This window comes from Aplidium turbinatum, chromosome 3 (genome assembly GCF_918807975.1).
Source record: "Aplidium turbinatum chromosome 3, kaAplTurb1.1, whole genome shotgun sequence".
NCBI lineage: Eukaryota > Metazoa > Chordata > Ascidiacea > Aplousobranchia > Polyclinidae > Aplidium > Aplidium turbinatum.
Window position 1 is genome coordinate 16,165,945 of NC_137474.1, and position 18,350 is coordinate 16,184,294.

The following is an 18,350-nucleotide window of genomic DNA, read 5'->3' on the forward strand; positions in this document are numbered from 1 at the left end:
ATTTTTGTTGCTATTCTGACGTAATAATCGATTTGTTGCAATTTCTGAGGTAATAATCTTGTTTCGCCCACTACTGACGATTGAATATTAGCCAACTACCCTGCTGTTGATCAGTTGGTTGCCAGGGTTAAAGCCGTGACCATTAAAAACAGGTCAAGAAGAGCTAGTTTTACTTCCATTGGCCAACCTCCACAGCCAAATGTAACTAGATGGGTTACTTGGTTGAAAGCTGCTTACTATTATTCAAGAAGTCTACCAGAAGTAAGGAATATTGTGGAAGACTTCCATGATGGTGGTGTCTTGCTGCGGCGTGCTTAAGATGCTGTAAAAGCTCCCAACTTAGCTACTCACCTTGTAGAAATAGAGGAGCAGTACAGCGCACTGTTCGATTCAATTCAGAAGATGGAAGACAGCCGATACACCAATCAAGAAGCTTACCAGAAAATGAGGTCCCTTAACTTTGGTGTTGATGACTGCCGAATTGGAAAATATATTCAAGCAAGAATCTCAAGGAATGACATCAAGTGCATTGTGAAAATGGGACGAGATGATATTTCACTACATTTTTATAGCCTACTGAGGAACTCCCAAGCAACTTCTGTAGCCTATTTCTCTATTTTAGGAAAAATTTTGGCGAGAGACAGGTACTTCAAAGGCGATAATGTGAAACATTAGTTGATGTTGAAGTATAATAGTGCAAAACCCTCTCAGTAATTTCGGGATATTTAAAGACACTCCATATTTATCTTTTGCAGTTTTTCGAGTGACTTTCTTTATACCTGTTCGCTGTTCGATAGATGTGGTGTCCTTGAGTCTTCCACATTTTTCTCATATTTCATTAGAAAAGAAAATATGCTTACCTAACGGTTTGATTTCTAATATGCTTTGTATTTCGCATTTGGGTTGCAAACGCAGAAAGCTATTGGTCAAAATTAGGTCAAAATTTGTAAATTATAAAGTCAAAATTTCAAGTTTTTAGGTCAAAAAATTGGTTGCCCTAGTAATAACTATATTTGATTTAAATATTTTTTACAGGCCTCTTATCATAGCCTACCTCCAAAGTTGGAATCCCAATTTCGGTTGGGATCAACTCCAAAGCATTTGTTAGATGTTGGAGATCGAGTTTTTCTCCACATTCGGTCCTGAAGGGAAAAATCATCAAATTAATAAAGAACTCAGCGCAAAACTCGCTAGTATAACTTAATAAATGTGGTCAGTTTTATTGGCGTTCAACTACACTATCACACGATGAAGAAGACCGATAAAATCCAAGAAAGTTGTTAACATCCTTCTAACAATTCAATGGAGGTTTGCCAAGTCCTGTAGGTGATAGCTGAGTCGTATTCTTCGAAAACAAGTTTTTATTGGACTGTATAAAAAAGTTTGCTGACAACACTTCATGCGGGAACTTGTGTGAGCAGACATCCGCTGGTTCGATGGCTCAACCACATTGTGAAATTATTTAATCTTTTGCAGCAAGGGCGTCCTCAGCGCAAGGATGTTTGTTTCTTCAGTCAATCAAACCATATCCAGGATTGTCTATAAAAAGTTTTAAAACTTGCATTTCTACAAAAACTAATGAAGCGCGGTGCGTTGGACGGCAAAGACGTGAAATATCTTATTCCAATATTTAACCTACACCAAATAACTCTCTTGAAACGCAAGTTGTGTGATGTAATCGTGTATGGTTTAGAATACTCAACAGAGGGTGCGTCGAGCTTACAGGACGCCACATATAGGCAGGATTGCCATCGACATGGACCCCAAAATAAAGACAACCAAAAAATTAAATTTTCATACGAAACTAACTTTTTTAAACAAATCTTTGCATTTACACGAGCCATCCCAGCCAGCAAGCCTTTATGGGCCCCACATGGGGACCCATATGGGCTGATGTACGGGCCCCATGTGAGATGCCCATATGGGGCCCATACACATTGTGTCCGCGGGCATCACATTGCCCCCATATAGGCTGCCCATATTCATTTATGGGTTGCTCACACTCAACCCACAAATCTAATATGGGCTGCCCATATGTAACCCATAAATCTAATACAGGCTGCCCATATGTATATCAGGTATATAACTGCAGACAGATGCCAAACTGCAAGCAGTAAACTTTGCGCAATGCATAGCAAGGTGCCCCCAGTAAAGTGCTCAATCGGCGTAAGCCAAGAGCGTCAACTGCAGACAGTGCACACGATGCTGAACTGTTTTATTTTGATCAACAACGCACGAGTAGGTATATAGCTCCATGTGACATTTTCCTATTTGTGGTACGTAAGCACAAAAAATAGTACTACTGCTAACCTTGCCAAAGTGCTCCAACTGCAAGCAGTGAGCTTTGCGCAATGCATAGCAAGGTGCCTCCAGTAATTTTGCTTGTTCAATTTCATTTTGTGTTTGTTTAAAAGATCAACAAAAGTCGTTTGAGACAACTAAAAAATCTGAAAGTCTAGACAAATGCTGATCGAGGTGTATATCATATTAGTATGGGTTGCCCACAAACCTTTGAATCACTGTGTGGGTAGCCCATGGTCTGCCCATAAAAAATGTGGGCAGTCCATGGTCTGCCCATAAAAAATGTGGGCAGCCCATGGCCTGCCCATGAAAAATGTGGGTAGCCCATGGTCTGCCCATAAAAAATGTGGGCAGCCCATGGTCTGCCCATAAAAAATGTGGGCTGCCCATGTTCTGCCCATAAAAAATGTGGGCAGCCCATGGTCTGCCCATAAACAAAGTAAGATCAATAATTTTATGTGGCTAAATTTCTTAAAATGCATTTATATGATCACGCATTTGAAGATTGGAAGTTTTATATTCCACCTTGTCATTTAGCAACACATTCTGCAAGAAAGCCCATATTGGGCGCATATGGCAAAAACAAAAAAACCCACATAAAACCCACATGCCCACAAGCCCATTAAAATAGTATATGGGGCCCATATGGGCTTGCTGGCTGGGATGGCATATCACATGCCTTATTTTTTGCCAGAAACAATCGGTTCCAGCAACTCCTTGTTCGTATAATATTTTAAATGCATCTCAAGGCAGCTGAGGTCAAGGTTTACCTTTACTTGTAACAAGGATTTAACTGTTATTTCACGAAGTATGTTTCTATCCTAGATCCACTGATCCGAAACAAGAGAGAACACTCGCTCCACAAATACATTACGGACAGGAAGAGAGAAGATGTTGCTAACCAGTTTGTTGAGCAACGTAAAAGATTTGTCTCCAGTAAAGATCTTCATTTATCCTCAGGTTCATCCTTGCGGAACAAAAATTTGGAATCTTCTTGAACAGAGCATTAACAGATGAGACCTCATCGAACAACTCATTCTTCAAGGCCGGATCAATTTGCTTCTCCAACCTCTCAAATTCGTGTTACCCAATTGTTTTATCTGTTAGCAGGGTACAATTGATGTGCGTTGGATGTTTCTCAAATCAACACCACTTATTGATATATTCCCAGAAAGTGTGTAGAAGTGTTGCAACTTGCAATTGTTAAAAATAAGACAAAATAATGACTCAAGTCAAAAACAGGGACAATTCTTAGAAATAAGGACAATATGGCAACTTTATATATACGCGACATTAGTTTCAAAGCAAAGTTGGCAATAAAACACGTAGCCTTCATCCTGGTCAAGTAGAGTACATGTATATTGACAAGGCTCGAATAAGATACGGTGCCAAGGAGCGTGGAACCCGTAGAGATTTGATGAATTTTACTGATGACAAGCTATTTGGTGGTATCTTACCGTTGTCCATGAGTATGTATAGCCATCAGGGTTGGCAGAAGGAATGATATAAAAATCCACACTGTTCAGTATTTTCCCAACTCTTGTGTTTTTTCCAATGGCATCAGTCAACTAAAATGTATTTGCAATTACTCAAGTTACAGGAATAGTTCATCTGTAACTTTTTTTAATTCCAGTAACTCAAGTACAATACGTTCGTATCAGTTTTGATTTAGCCTCCTGCAAAGAATCCAGAAGTAGTAGCTGTGAAAGTGATTTCTTGTTTTTAAATCAAAACTTTGATAACGTAGACTCACGTATGTAATGACGTGGATGCAGGTGGCTGGTCCTATCCATTCATCGGCATGGATTCCACAGTCTATGGCAAACTCTTTCTTTGTTGTGTTTCCCCCAGAACTTATCTTAAAAGTATTTGACAAAGCACTAAAACATGTCAGTTGCACACACAAAAATTGCAATATTAATTTTAATGATTTGATTTCAATGTGGTTTGTTAGGTTGTGTTTGCAAAGTTTATTTCATACACTGCATTAGGGTGTACACTTATGGGCTATTTTGAAATTTATTAATTAGGCTAGCCTATAACCCACTGAGTCCAGATTCGAACCTCGCTATGAACAATTTTTATTCTTTAACTTTAAGGCACTCGACAGCTTAAAAGTTGTCACAAAATTGCATTTGTTGTAGGCCTATAGGTTATTTCAAAAGTCTAACCACATTGAAGTTAACAGTGGGATTCACCCATACAACAAGCGCAAGTGATTTTGTAGTGGTAAAACTCACTACAGTCATAACATGAGAAATTGTCTGAAAATTTTTTATCTAGATATTGCTCCAACTATTTGGGCCTAAACGTTTCTTGTTATGTATTTATAATTTATGGTCTTTCTGAAGAGAACAAATTATTATCTAAGTAACTTCAACATAACAAAAAATTACAGTAGATTATGTGATAACTGCACAGGTTCTAAACATTAGTGAAAGTAGTAACTTCGCTTTCAAAAAAGCTACTGTGGCAAATGAGAACGAAAAAGGTGAGGACTCTTATTTGGATTCATGCGATAAAATCTTTATATTGAGATTTACAAAAACACTAAATAATGTAATTTCATTTTAATTTTCACAAATAAAGATGCTGTATTAAGAATGCAACCTAATATGGAAATTTTACAAGCAACTAAAACAAAAAAATTGAAATATTTTAGCCATTTAATTTGCAATAATTCTATTCAAAGACAACTACTTGAAGGACAAATAAATGGAAAACGAAATAGGGACAGGCCACCAATAATTTGGACTAGCCTAATGATATAAAGACTGGTCAAAACTTCATTAAAAAACTGCGAAAAAAAATCTTAGCCTACAACAGAAAAAACTTGGCGCTTCATTGCCTTCAACCCTCAACGACAGGAAGGAATTTAATGAATGAATGGGAGTACAGTAATTGTAAAACCGATGAAATTACCTTCAAGGCATAAAAGTTTCTCTTTTCATAGGAAGTCCCAACCATCATTCTTGTGACATGTTCCTTGTTAGCTTTTGAAAAGTCCAGAGTCCATTGCTCAATCTGCAAAAACAAAACCGTAAAAATGTGAACTCTTCAAATGTATGCATTCTTATCTGTGTTTATTGAGTCGTTACCTGATATGAACAACTCCACAAAAAGTTGGAAGCTTTTACTACAGAGAAACCGGAGCTGTTAATTATTAATTAAAGTTTGACAACATCACATGATGATTCAATCTAATCTACATCATGTGATGACCATTAATTACTAATTTCTATTGATTGTGTGATAAACATTAAGATAATTTGTAAATAAACTACCGGTACTGTTCTTTCTTGCTTTGTTTTGACCTCTTTGAAGTGTATGGAATGTCTTTGCTAATCTACCGGCCTTGCGGATTGAAATACAAGTGCAAAGCTATCATTAAACAAATATTTCCGAATAATTAACTTTACAGTTTTGAAAATAATTAGCCTTAAATTTTTCAAAAAGTTTACAATCTTTCAGATGTGCTTAATTAATAAGTCTTGCTGTAGTGCAAAAAAAAGAATGAATACTAAACGCAAACAAAAAATGTAATTAACTGGAAAAAAACGCATATTCACATGTTCTCGGAAAAAGAAAAAAAGCTAAATTGGCAATAGGCAGAACATGTAACAAGATTATCGGGTAGGCTAACAAATGGGACAAAATAACCACAGAGTGAACATCAAGAGATGGAAAAATACTAGATAGAGATCAAACAATTGGCTAGATAATCTTACAAAATGTTATGATGTCAACGGAACCTCCTTCCACCACTTCCTCACTTCCCTAAACCTGGTTTAGTCAAATCACAATAGCTTAAAAACTGAACATGATGACTTTGTAGTATTGGGTATTAAATTTATTGTAACTACTAGATGTAGTTCAAATATGCAAAGAAAATAATGTTTTAAAAATTTCTACATACTTATTAGACCATAAGGTGTAAGAAAAGCTATAGAAAGCAGGGACAAATTACCAAATTGAAACTTTGCCATATAAAATACTAAACGAAGATAACTGCAAATTGCATTAATAACTAATTATGTGGTCTTTTTTGTAACTTGGGCATGTTACATTCGCTTCTTTTCACTTACGAAAGAGTAATTTTCAAATTTTTTCCGTATCCTTCTGATGATTTATTCCTAACTTAAAAGATCTATTCCTCACTCAGAAGAGTTAAAAACAACAGTGGTGGTTTTAATTTTTCTTGTTTTATCTACGTATTGTTGCTTTTTGTATCTATATTTACTTTTTGTTTTTATTATTTGTTTACTGTACATTCCTTAGTGGTGCATTTTATTTTCTTGCAGCAATTGTTATCAATCGTTTTTCATCGCATCTTACCTTCAGCCGATTTTGTCTGTCTCATCTTTCACTAGTTTTTCGTGTTCTCGTTGGATGTAGCCTACTTGTGTCCGCTTCCCATCCACCTACAAATCTCAAGCCCTTCTGAGAAAATGGCACAAACCGTAATTGTGACCACTGGATATCGTCCTGTATTACTTTTCTAACAAACAAAACACAGTACCAATCTTGTGGCACCTCTTGTTACATCCTACATGTTCCCATCTTTTACACTCCTTGCATTAAGTTTCCCAGCACTGTTTTCAACGTATTGTTCATGGATCCACTTTGTTTTTACAACTTTCTTATCCTCTTCTTACTATCGCTTTTAAGTGGTTTTTCTAGATTTATTTCCATACTCTTGATCTCAAATGCTTCCTTCTAAGCTATAGCCCACACTTTTTTCCAATCCCTTCATTCTATACCTGTCAAAACAAGATCATCTGCACATAAAATTTTACTCAGTTTGCCATCCTTTACTCCTCCAGTCATATTATCAACAACAATAGCAAACATGAGAGATCACAGGACTTCTCCTTGGTATACCCTGGTTGGATTTCACAAACATCTCATCTGAATGATCTAATCTTACTCTCACTCTCATACATCGACATCCAAGGGCGCGGGAAGTAGGGGTGCTCAAGGGGCTTCAGCCCCCCCTGGAGCTAATTCAGCCCCCCCTGGAATTTTCTAAAACTGCTTCAGCCCCCCCTAGAAAATTCTGAAAATTTAAGGTACATAACACATTTTCAGAAAATTATTCGAGCAATAATTGCTACGATGAATCGAGTTCCTGTTACATGTGCTCGCGCTCATCATTCGCAATAAGAGTCGTCAATCACAGGGAGCTATAATACCTCGCAGTAGCTATACCAGCCACCCTCCTTACTAACACGGCGGTCCATCGTCTATTGGACATCATTCTGCATTTCTGCAATATCCACTTTGCAGCATAAAACAGCAAGAGATCTGGTTGTTATAACGGAGTGCGGGCCAAACTTAAAGCATTATGCCCTGCAGGGCGCGGGAAGTAGAGGTGCTCAAGGAGCTGCAGCCCCCCTAGCACAAATTCAGCCCTTCCTGGAATTTTCAATAATTGCTTCAGCCCCCCCTAGAAAATTCTGACAATTTAAGGTAGGCCTACATAACATATTTTCAGAAAAACGTTTTCGAACAATAGTTGCTACGATGAATCGACTTCCTGTTACGTGTGGTCGCGTTCATCATTTGCAATAGCCTAAAGAGTCGTCAATCACAGGGAGCTATACCTCGCAGTAGCGGTACTAGCCACCCTCCCTCCTAACACGGCGGTCCATCGTTTATTGGACACCATTCTGCAATATTTACATTTCATCCATACTTCTGAACATTACAATAATACATGATATTGCTTTGTCATGTCTGACTGACATGACAGAAGATATTGCAATGAGAGGAGACGCACATGCAAACATAGCCTATTCGGCTTGCTAAAACAAGCACGCACGATGCGGCTTTATTTTGCGATTACCTGCAGCGGTGAAGTTTATCAGCCTACAGAAGCCGTCGCAAGACAGCTCCAAAGCAAGATCTTTACTTCTTCAGCTTTGGAATCAATCTCCGTTTGCCGCGAACGGATCAAAAGTCTCAGAAAAGATGAATTTGTTTCCAAGCTTATGGAAGCAGCGAACGTCTTTGCGTCTGTCAATAACCTAAAGACGCCAAAGGATCCCCGAGTGAGCAAAACTCCAGCAAGATTTCGAAACACAGAGGAATCGGATGCTTTGTCGTTTGCGGGAGAAGGAGCTTGGAAATGGCAATACATCGAAGCCCTTGATTTGGTTCAAGCTGAGCTTGATCGAAGATTCGACCAGGCGGATCTTCTTACAGCAGACAACAGAGAGAAGGCCCTTTTGAGGTGTGCAAACGGTAAGGAAAGATCTGATACGGAGATCAGCTTACCCGATGCCATCGCCTAAAAACGGAACTTACTTTCAGTGGCGTAGCCAGGAAAAAAATTTGGGGGGGGCCAAATATTTGATGAATTGAAGAGAATGACAAAGTGTTTGATTTAAAACATCGCCACCTGATGTGCAGTGGCGTATCCTGGTGGCTTGAGCAAGGGGAAACAATGAAACTGGTGGGGGTTAGAGCGTGCCGAAGGCACGCGTATTCTAGGGGGGTCCGGGGGCATGCTCCCCCGGAAAATTTTTGCAAAATTACACTTAAATAAATGGATTATAGCGCTTTCTGGAAACACTTTTAGGATAATGTTTGTATGAAATTTATTAGCAGATAAACAGCTATTAACTTATTAAAGGTAGCTCTTACACACGAACGGTCAAAATCTGCGGCTAAAACTAGAGAACACCAAAACTCAGCTACAGAAAAACCCAACAGAGTAAGCCATTCTGAAATTGCTTCCACAAATTAGTTAAAAGAAACTTAAATCCAGAAAATTTTGCGTGATTTACGATTTGCAAAGTTTATTGGTGTCTTTCTGTGTGTCTAAAACAAGTCCTTGGGGTGTTAATAGCCAGATGTCTTGGAAAACGTTATAAATTTCTGCAAATTTTATTATATTTTCAACAAAGGGCTCAACTTCGGAACCCAAACTTCGAAAATTTGGGGGGGGCCATGGCCCCTTTCGCCCCCCCCTGGCTACGCCTATGCTTACTTTGCTCAGCGATGTTGTAACTGGAAAAACCGCAAACTCCGTTAAAGGTTGCTGAGCTATTTCGCAACTAAACCCTCAAACACTAGATCTTTTCAAAAAAACGCGAAAATTCGTGGAGCTCTGCCTTGCCTCTCGGTTTCAGCTGCATCATCACAACGTTCCTTTTCTGCTCTAAGACGCCTGAAAACGTGGTTGAGAAACTCAATGACAAAGAAAAAACGTATGGTGGCCCACTTATCTTGCGTTGATGCATGTCCACCAAAACATTTTGGACACTGTCGATGTCAAAAAACTCATGACACAGTTCTTAGAGAAAACACCTGAGTGAAAATCAATCTTCGGAAGCGTGTGAGAACACATTTTCACAAACTGTCGTTTTAATATCACTTTCTAATTTGTTCGTTTTCATTCTTCATTTGTTACAATTTACAATGTGTGTGATTTGGCACCATTTTTGTTTTTACACAGGAGGTGACGAATGCCCACTATCAGTTTGAAATGTTTTCCCACATAAGGGGGTCTGGGGGGCGAAGCCCCCCAGAAGCTGACAACACTACGGCAGCTTCAGCCCCCCCTAGAGAAAAATAGTTCCCGCGCCACTGTCGACATCACCACCTGCTCTTACCATCACCTCTCCTATAGACTACCTCTTTTCTTCGTTGGTTACCCTATCACTTTTCTTAAGACTCTGGCTAAGATTAATGACCTGGAGTGGTCATCATTTCTTAACGGCACGAGTTAAATTTTCAAAATATGGGGCAATGATGCACCCTAATGTCTACCGTTTGCAACCTTTTTGCTCAAAACTACTGTAGCTACATACGAGAGGTGTATAATTGGATAAACGTGCCAATTTATCTCCTGTATTTGAAAGTCCTACTTAATTAAAAATGATGAGCGTTTGATCAAGTCAGGGATATCTAAAACTACAGAAGCCTACTAGTTATAGATATCCCTGGATCAAGTCAAATATTCGTCACTTCTAGAATGATATTAACTTGTAAGGTAACATCTGTTATCTTATATAGTATAAGTCTGATGGTAGCCTACTTCAACCAAGTGAAATATTCGTGTTGATATTAAGTACGAAAAGTCAGTCTTGATGAGAGAACAAGTTAAAAAGAAGTCGTGCACTTTCTGCCAAACCATTAATATCTACCGTGAACGTATTATGTTTTCAGTGAAAAGCCTGCAGGGATTTACAACCAGCGGAGTTAATGGTAATACTGTAATTCCATGATAATAATTCCAACACCTAACAAACATTATTAAAAATTACCGTTACAAAAAAATAAGATAAAAACTCTGCATTAGGAAAAATGCTCACAAACCGCAATGCAGCTTATTGCAGTCATTAAGAAAAGTTTAAACTTAAATTTCTGTAGTACCCGATCAAATATTCGTCAAAACGCTGACACCACAGCAGGGAAGTATGCCCAAGCCACTAACCATGCTTCTTGGATCATGAACGCATCCTCTATTACAAAAATTACCAGCAAGGCAAGTTTTTGTTCTCTAATTTATATCTATTCTTCCAGGAGCTATTAGCTTGCCCTATTTGCCTGTGTGTGTCACCGACCATGATATCGTCTTAAATGAAAATATTCCAAATTTGCAGATTTCAAGTGTTGAAATTTGTAAGCCGCACCGACCTCTTCAAAAGTATGATATTTATTGTAATCAAAATCAGCCAGTGTGAGTTGAGCTTTTCTTGGGGAAACTTGTGCGAGGATGGCTTCTTGTACGTCATTGATCATTACGTCATGGGGAATTCTGTAAGAAAACGTTTTATTGAAAATTATAAAATTAACTTACGCGATAACCCACCAGTAGGTACAATCAAACAATGTTATTACTTGGTTGGCTGTCCTTTAAAAAACGCTTCAGGTTTAAAGGAATTTACCTTTCGTAGACGACATGTAATCAAAAAAGCTTACTTGTTCAAAAACAAGAATTCTTTCACAGATAGAAGTTTGTCTTCAGAAGCCAAAATGTCAACTGGACCCATGTTTCTTTCAGGTTTACGCCAAAACTGAACCTGTGACAACAATGTATCAATATCATAAATAAGTTTCTTGGGTTTTATTCCAAGTTATTTTTAGCTTTTTTTCCTCTTTGAAACAATAAATATATTTTCCTAGATTTTTGTAGTTTTATAAGAGCAAACATTAATCAAAGACAGTGAAGCGTGTACCCTAACCCCAAGAAAAAAATGTTGGTTAGTGTACGACAGGTGGTCTCTGTAAGTGGACTTGCGGACGTGGTAGTTTAATTTTATCTTGATTTTAATGAACATTTTTTGCACAAAATTCAAAATCCGATTAGGCCCATGTTAATTTGTAATGAGATGGCTCAAAATATGACTAGGTATGTATATTTGAATATTGCTGTGGTTAGTGGTTTTCTATTATATAATAAAATTAGCCTAATTTATCAGAAATCCTCATAAGCATTAGCGCTAACAGGAGGTCCAGGGATGCTTTTACATTTGGGCCCAGGATGATTTTAAGGACCCCTAACCCTTCCAAAGGGCCTGGGAACGACGAAACCACCACTTATTGTTTCAATATTGTGTGTTTTTTATGAGAAGTGTCTTGATTTCGGATCTGAATATATAGGCACCGCCGCACCGGGCCTAAATTATCCACCAGTCCTGTTCATAATAATTCGTGATCATTCTTTTTTCATTTGATTTATTTGCTTAAAATACGTCTACACGGTAGCGTAGTAGGCACCAGGCAGTGCACCTATATGAGGGTTTCGAGTTTCGATAGGCTATAAATGAAAACGATCTAGATTGGATGGTGGAGTGTCGCGTTTTCAGTGCTTGTGTCGTTTCTCAACACATAGAATAAATAAACTTGCTACACCGATTTTACTGTAGAAAAAGCCTAAAAACTAGACTACTGACCAAATTGACTACGTGGGCTATAATGTGCATTGGTAGGTTTTTCAACTACTTTTGTCGATAACGATTTAATGAAAATTCACCTGAAGTTTGTCTCCTAGTAATCGAAGAAATTCTCGATCATTTTGGTCACGAGGTTCCGCTCGAATGACTTGGTGACTAGAACAATAAAAGATGTAAATGTAACGCTTAAAAATTTACAAGGACTTACACACAAAAATCATTTTTTAAGCAGGCTAACCCACATATTATAGGCTATATAAACAGTAACTGTTTATAATGGCAATGTATGCATTGAGAAAGGTGGAATTCTTGGACTACACGGAAGTGTCTTAATCAAGGTTACATTGCCAATGCTTTAAGTGCAAGCGTCCGCATTCCCCGCCACGGCTAGTAGGATTTAAGAAGAATAGATATAATCTAATTGACAAACAAACATTATTCAATTGGAGTCTAACAGTCGACTATTCTCAATATAATACTTAGGCCAAGTTTTTCATTAATTTCCTATCAGACTTATTTCAACATTTAGGCCTGGAATTGGGTAATCTACAGTCCGCCAAGCAAAACTATCCGGCCCACAACTTGTATCCATTAAATATTGTGAACATAGTCAAGGGCAATAAGGCCCCGGGGCGGAAAATTATAAGCTTTGCCGGTAGTTACTTTTTGCTGAAATAATAAAAAAAACGGCAAGAAAGATGAATATTCTGCATATCGAGCATATGCTTGGGATTTGAAACATTGAGAAGGTCTTTCTTTTCTCATTTTTTGTGAAGGTTTTTTTCTTTCAGAAGTTTGTTACCGGTAGTTCAAGTTTCAATCTTGGATACTGCATGATCTCATGGCTACAAAAACCTCGATCAACCTGCCTACTGCAGGGGTTCGCAAATAGTGGGTCTCGACTCACGTGATTGATGCGTTGTTTAGTCGAAAAACAGTTTAACCTTACTGTAAATATAACTTGTTTGGCAAAATAAATACAATCATATACTCGTTGATGTGCTAAGTTTCATACAATTTCGTACAAGAAAATTTATACTTTCAGTGGTAGTATCCTACAGTAGCCTCGTCCCTGCTTATTAAACCCACAGTTAATAGGTCCACCCGCTTATTAAGCCCAATTTGGTTCATTCCGGAATTACTGAAGGTATAGGAGTAACAGAGAATCGTAACCTGTTTAATAGGCCTACACGCTTACTAAGTCCAAAAGTGTCCGGTCCCAATGTGGGCTTAATAAGCTGGGACGACCGTATTGAATTTTGATATTCAATTGCAAAGTATTTTGCGCAAAATTATGTGTTTTCAAAATGTTTGGGCCGCAAAGATTTAGAAGTATTGTTTTTTGGGTCGCGCCAACAAGCATATGCGATCCCTAGCCTACTGGACCAAGAAGTCAAAGTTTGTATAATTACTTTATTTGCTAAAGCTAAATGATAGAATGCTAAGAAAAAAGAAAGGTAAATTAAGCGACACACGTAGTTTAACGTTATTGCAGTGATGTAAAGTAACATAATTTCTGAAGCCAATAAATCGATTTTCTCACAAATATTGTAGTTTATTATACAGTAGGCTATATTTCTTACCCTTTATATGACACCTTTGCTGAAACTCCCAAGATTAAGCCAAGAGCTGCAAAGGTCTTGATCGCGTTCATCATATTTTAGCTCAACTACTAAGTAACTGCAAGTAAAGTATAGCACTCAACTGCTGAATGCTACATTGCTCTGACAGATCGGCAATATATTCTGGTTAGTTATTGTGTGCGTTGTCAAAAAAATACACACCTTATACAAACAAACATCTCAGTTTTTTTCACAAGCATTGTAAGCCTATAAGCACACGCTGCAATAAACAGATCCGTATTCAACAAAAAAACGCTTACTAGAAATAGCTTTTTGCAACTAAAAACCTGATTTAAAAAATGATCTCATTTTTCGAGGTATTGAGTTTTCTATTTAGTTGTTAGTGCAGTGTTTGTAATGTCATAAGTATTATGTCATGTCACGTGAGGCATAAACATGATTGTATAGTCTAGCTAGGACAACATAACACAGCTTTATGATCCGGCTTAAGGGTCGATGGTCTAGTACGAAGCTTTTTGAGCCGGCGGCCAAAACCAAACTTTGCACGATTTTGCAACATCGTACTAATCTTTTGCAAGCGATTCCGTTGATTTAACTTCATGTGACGTGAAAACTTGAAAGTTAACTAGCGTTAGCAACGTCTTAACAAAATGTAACATACACAGTAGCGAAGCATAACTCACTTGAGAAGGGGGCACTCAACCAGTACAAACAATTAATTTATCATGAAAATTTAGCAAACTTTAAGTAATTTTTAATCTATGGAGTTCAAAACTTAATCCGCTATCTAATAAATGATTCGGAATAAAACATGTTTATTTTTACTTTTCTAGTTATTTACAAAATTATGCGGTAGGGTATGCGCTTCCATTAAGCGAACTATAGACAGCTACTTAAAACATAGCTTTCAGCGGAGTAGAGCCTGTTTTTTGATTCACCAGTTTTGTTACTCTGTAAAGTTACTTTTCATTGTATGATAAGCGTTTAGCTACTGTCGAACTGTAGGCCAACACCAAAGCGACTAATGAGTCCTACAAGATTGGAAAAGTCACTGATGTTTTAAGGCAGTGATTCTCAACCTTGTGATAGTGGCGGACCCCTTTTGGTGCCCTGGAAGAATCCGAGAAATCTTTAAAAATGTTTTATCTAAACTTTTAGTATATTGCGTCTTGTAGCGTCTGCGCCCTTTTCGTGTTTGCCTTAGTGTAACTGCCATTGTGAAAATTGTAGCCTACTTGTTAGGAATTTGGAACGCTGGCTGAAGATTAGGGCGTTTCCTCGATTTGATTTACATACGTAGTTTTACGTTGTTGTAGCGTTGTGCATTTGACCACTTGACACACCTTGCATTGCTTGAAGCAATAAGCCCCTTTAAAATCAATCGTTCAGCGTGAAACACAATTCAGTTCAGTTTGTGAGTTTTCAGTATGTTTTTTTGTCGGCCAGTTGTGTCGTGCCTTAATTTCTCAGTCAGTTTGCCACGGATTCCTTTCTTGGAAATCACGATATTAGTTTAATTATGGTTGTAGTGTAGTTTTTCTGCTTTGAATTAGTTTAGCTCGTTCTATTTGAATTCAAGGCATTATTTGGCTACAACGTTCCGACGTTGAAGTTCATTCATTTTTTTGCAATAAACTCATACTCGCAAAAGAAGTAAGGTATTGTTCTCAAGATCATCCCCGCTACACGCTGGTACCCGGGATGTTGCTGTAGCAGCTACAGTTAGGTATGGGCGGATGTTCAGACCACTCGCCGTCCGCTACACGTCTCCTAACGGAAACAAAAAATGAATAGAATATTTGGGACCTTTGCAAAAGATTTCATTCTTTTTCATTTGCAATCAATGTTTCGTTATAATCACAGCCATGAATGCTAAATTGGCTGCTGCTGACTTTGTTTTTGGTTTTTTAAATTAAGCATTGATCAACATATTGCTGCCTCAGGAGAATTATGTTGAACATACATAACCTTATAAAAAGATTTAACTCTTTTACATGAAATGTTTTAAGTTAAGAAGCCAAACGTTTGAACCACTCTTTTAAAATTTCAAACGACGCACCAGAGCGATTGCGACACACAATGAGAATCACTGTAGTTTAATATACAAATAACGCTCAAAATGTCGTAATTTATCAATCATGCTTGAAGTTCGAAAACTTTTACGGACACTCTGAAAACGTTTTGTGGATCTCTTGGAGGTCCGCGAACTCCCGGTTGAGAGCCGTTGTTGCAAGATCACTAAGATACAATCTTACAAATGTGTATGACTAGGAGCAAAATGGTTGTAACACTTAACTCTGGTCGATCTAATTAGGCTACAAATAAAGAGCCCAAAATGTAGATATTTGACTCTCAGGTAAAAATTTCCAAAAAGAAAGTAGATTGGTGAGCGCATTTGAAAATGATTCTTGTATTGAAGTTTATGGATTTTCAGGTAGCCTACAATTAGCGAAGACAAATTTGCGGTTTTCTAGATTGCCAGTAGTGCAAAAGGTGTTAGTTACATGTCTTCAATTTCAGAGAAGTTGGCAGAAGACGTGTTCTATAAAACTGAATAGTGTGAAAAGCTTTTGAAATTTCAGAATTTCATACTTGGTTTGCTCCGATGACGATTCAATTCATATGTAGCTTCAAGATTTTAATTCAATAATAATAAAGCCGATATTGCCCGTGCTTGATCTCTAGACCTTTCTGACTGTTCCGCTGGCTTCATTACCCTCTCTCTTGGGTTTGTAGACTAATTATGCTAATGTTGAATTTACATTATTCTGCCTTTGCTTTTTATGACGTGGACTGCCTGCGGACGACAGGTATTTTCACTCTAATCATCGCTTCTACTCCTACCAAAGGCCAATATGTTCAAGAAGCCACGTAGCCTATCTTTTAGTGAAAACTCAGTATTTTCCCGAAAACAAGCAAGAGGATAACAGGACGCCTTCTCAGACATTTGTGCTATTAGTTTTGAGTAGGCTATATAACCGTATTGAAGACCTTAAGAGTTCAAAAAAATATCAGGTTTTTACCCCCACTCGCAGACTCCAGTAAATCGAACACGAGCGAAGAAGGGGCTGTAGGTAGATATCAAGCCTAATTGTCTAATTACAAATCTGCTTTGATCAAGTGCCTTATCTCGCGAGCTCGCGACATTTGCTCGAACAATGACTGTTTCAACAATGAAATTAATAAATTACGCTCATACTTTGGTGCTAATCATTATCCGACTTGGTTTTTTAACAAGGTTCTTAGAGAATTTTTGAATTCGGTTTCCACTACGTCTCCAGTTGAGGAACCTGATTTCAAAAACTTTCTAACAATCCCGTTTGTTGGCAAGGAATCCAAACGTTTTGCCACAAGTTTGTCCAGATTTATTGCCTTGAAGTTTAACGTTAAGATTTTCCCCGTTTATAAAACATTTAAAGCTGGTTATTATTTTCAGTTGAAGTCTAAAACTCCTTTCCGCTTATATTCTAACGTCGTGTATAAGTTCACTTGCTCGCATGATGCGAGATCGTCATACGTTGGTATGACCACACGACATTTGGTGACGAGAGTGGGAGAGCATTTGAATTTAGCTAATTTTAATAAAAACAGTGCAATTAAAGACCATATTAGAAACTGCCAATCGTGCTCTAACAATAAACCGTCTTTGCAGTCTTTCAAAATTGTTCGTAAGTGTTTGTCCGAATTCGACACCAAGATTCACGAGGCATTGATCATCAAATCTTTAAACCCAGGGCTCAACAGGCAATTATTTGCTTGCGGAGCTTCTTACCTTTTAGCAGTTTTTTGATTGAATTATCACGTCTTGTGTTTTCTCGCATTCACTTTGTTTTGTGCCACTATCTCTTGTGCTTCTGTCTTTCTTGCGTAATCTGCCTGAGTCCTTGTCTGAACAATCAATTAATTTTACCTCTGAAATACTTGACCCGTTGTGCTGTGTAATTTTCAGTTATCATTTTGTGTGAGCGAGGCAGTTTCTCAAATGTTTAGCTTTGACCATATTTTTGCTGTGATACTATATGATTCTTTAGCATTTCTTTTAATAATGTATTTCTTATAGGCTTGAAAAGGGCTATATGACTAGCCGAAAACGTTCGCTTTTTGTTTTTTGTTTTTATAATGTTAAATGTAGTGTTGTTGCTGAGTTATGTCTGTTTAAGATATCAAGCCTCTACTCAAAAACAGCCACTGACACATTGCAACAACTGCTTGAACTGGAAAGGGATATGAGATGGAATGAAAACGAATAAGAAAAAAGACTAAAGTAATTTGTTATTGACAATGTAGCGGTCGTGACGTGACGTATGTTGAGACGCCCGCTCACATATAGCCGTCGGCACGACGACAACAACCCTGGGCACGATGGTGGCGAAGGATGACCAAGACACACAGTCTTCAATGTTCTTTGTACTGATTTATTTTGAGTTCAGATGTGAAGGCAAAAGACAACACAGCAGGCATAATGTTAAACAGAGTATTAAACAAAAAACGAGCAGTGGTCGACCAATCCAATCCAACGACCAATCAAACAAATTAATTCATGATGGCTTCCAACAACACCAGA

General features: G+C 37.8%; 1 protein-coding gene across 1 annotated transcript in view; it reads right to left on the reverse strand.

Moving 5' to 3' along the window:
• LOC145766409 (carboxypeptidase A2-like) overlaps positions 1-13,908 on the reverse strand; it is a 30,933-nt gene extending 17,025 nt beyond the window's left edge. Inside the window, exons 1-8 of the mRNA XM_082578117.1 lie at positions 13,787-13,908; positions 12,284-12,359; positions 11,230-11,330; positions 10,945-11,065; positions 5,224-5,325; positions 4,055-4,159; positions 3,759-3,869; positions 1,055-1,142 (exon numbers count right to left, since the gene is read on the reverse strand). Coding sequence (XP_082434243.1) covers positions 1,055-1,142; positions 3,759-3,869; positions 4,055-4,159; positions 5,224-5,325; positions 10,945-11,065; positions 11,230-11,330; positions 12,284-12,359; positions 13,787-13,860 — 778 coding nt within the window. The 5' untranslated portion in view covers positions 13,861-13,908. The remainder of the gene's footprint in view (positions 1-1,054; positions 1,143-3,758; positions 3,870-4,054; positions 4,160-5,223; positions 5,326-10,944; positions 11,066-11,229; positions 11,331-12,283; positions 12,360-13,786) is intronic.
• Between the last annotated feature and the right edge of the window lie 4,442 nt (positions 13,909-18,350).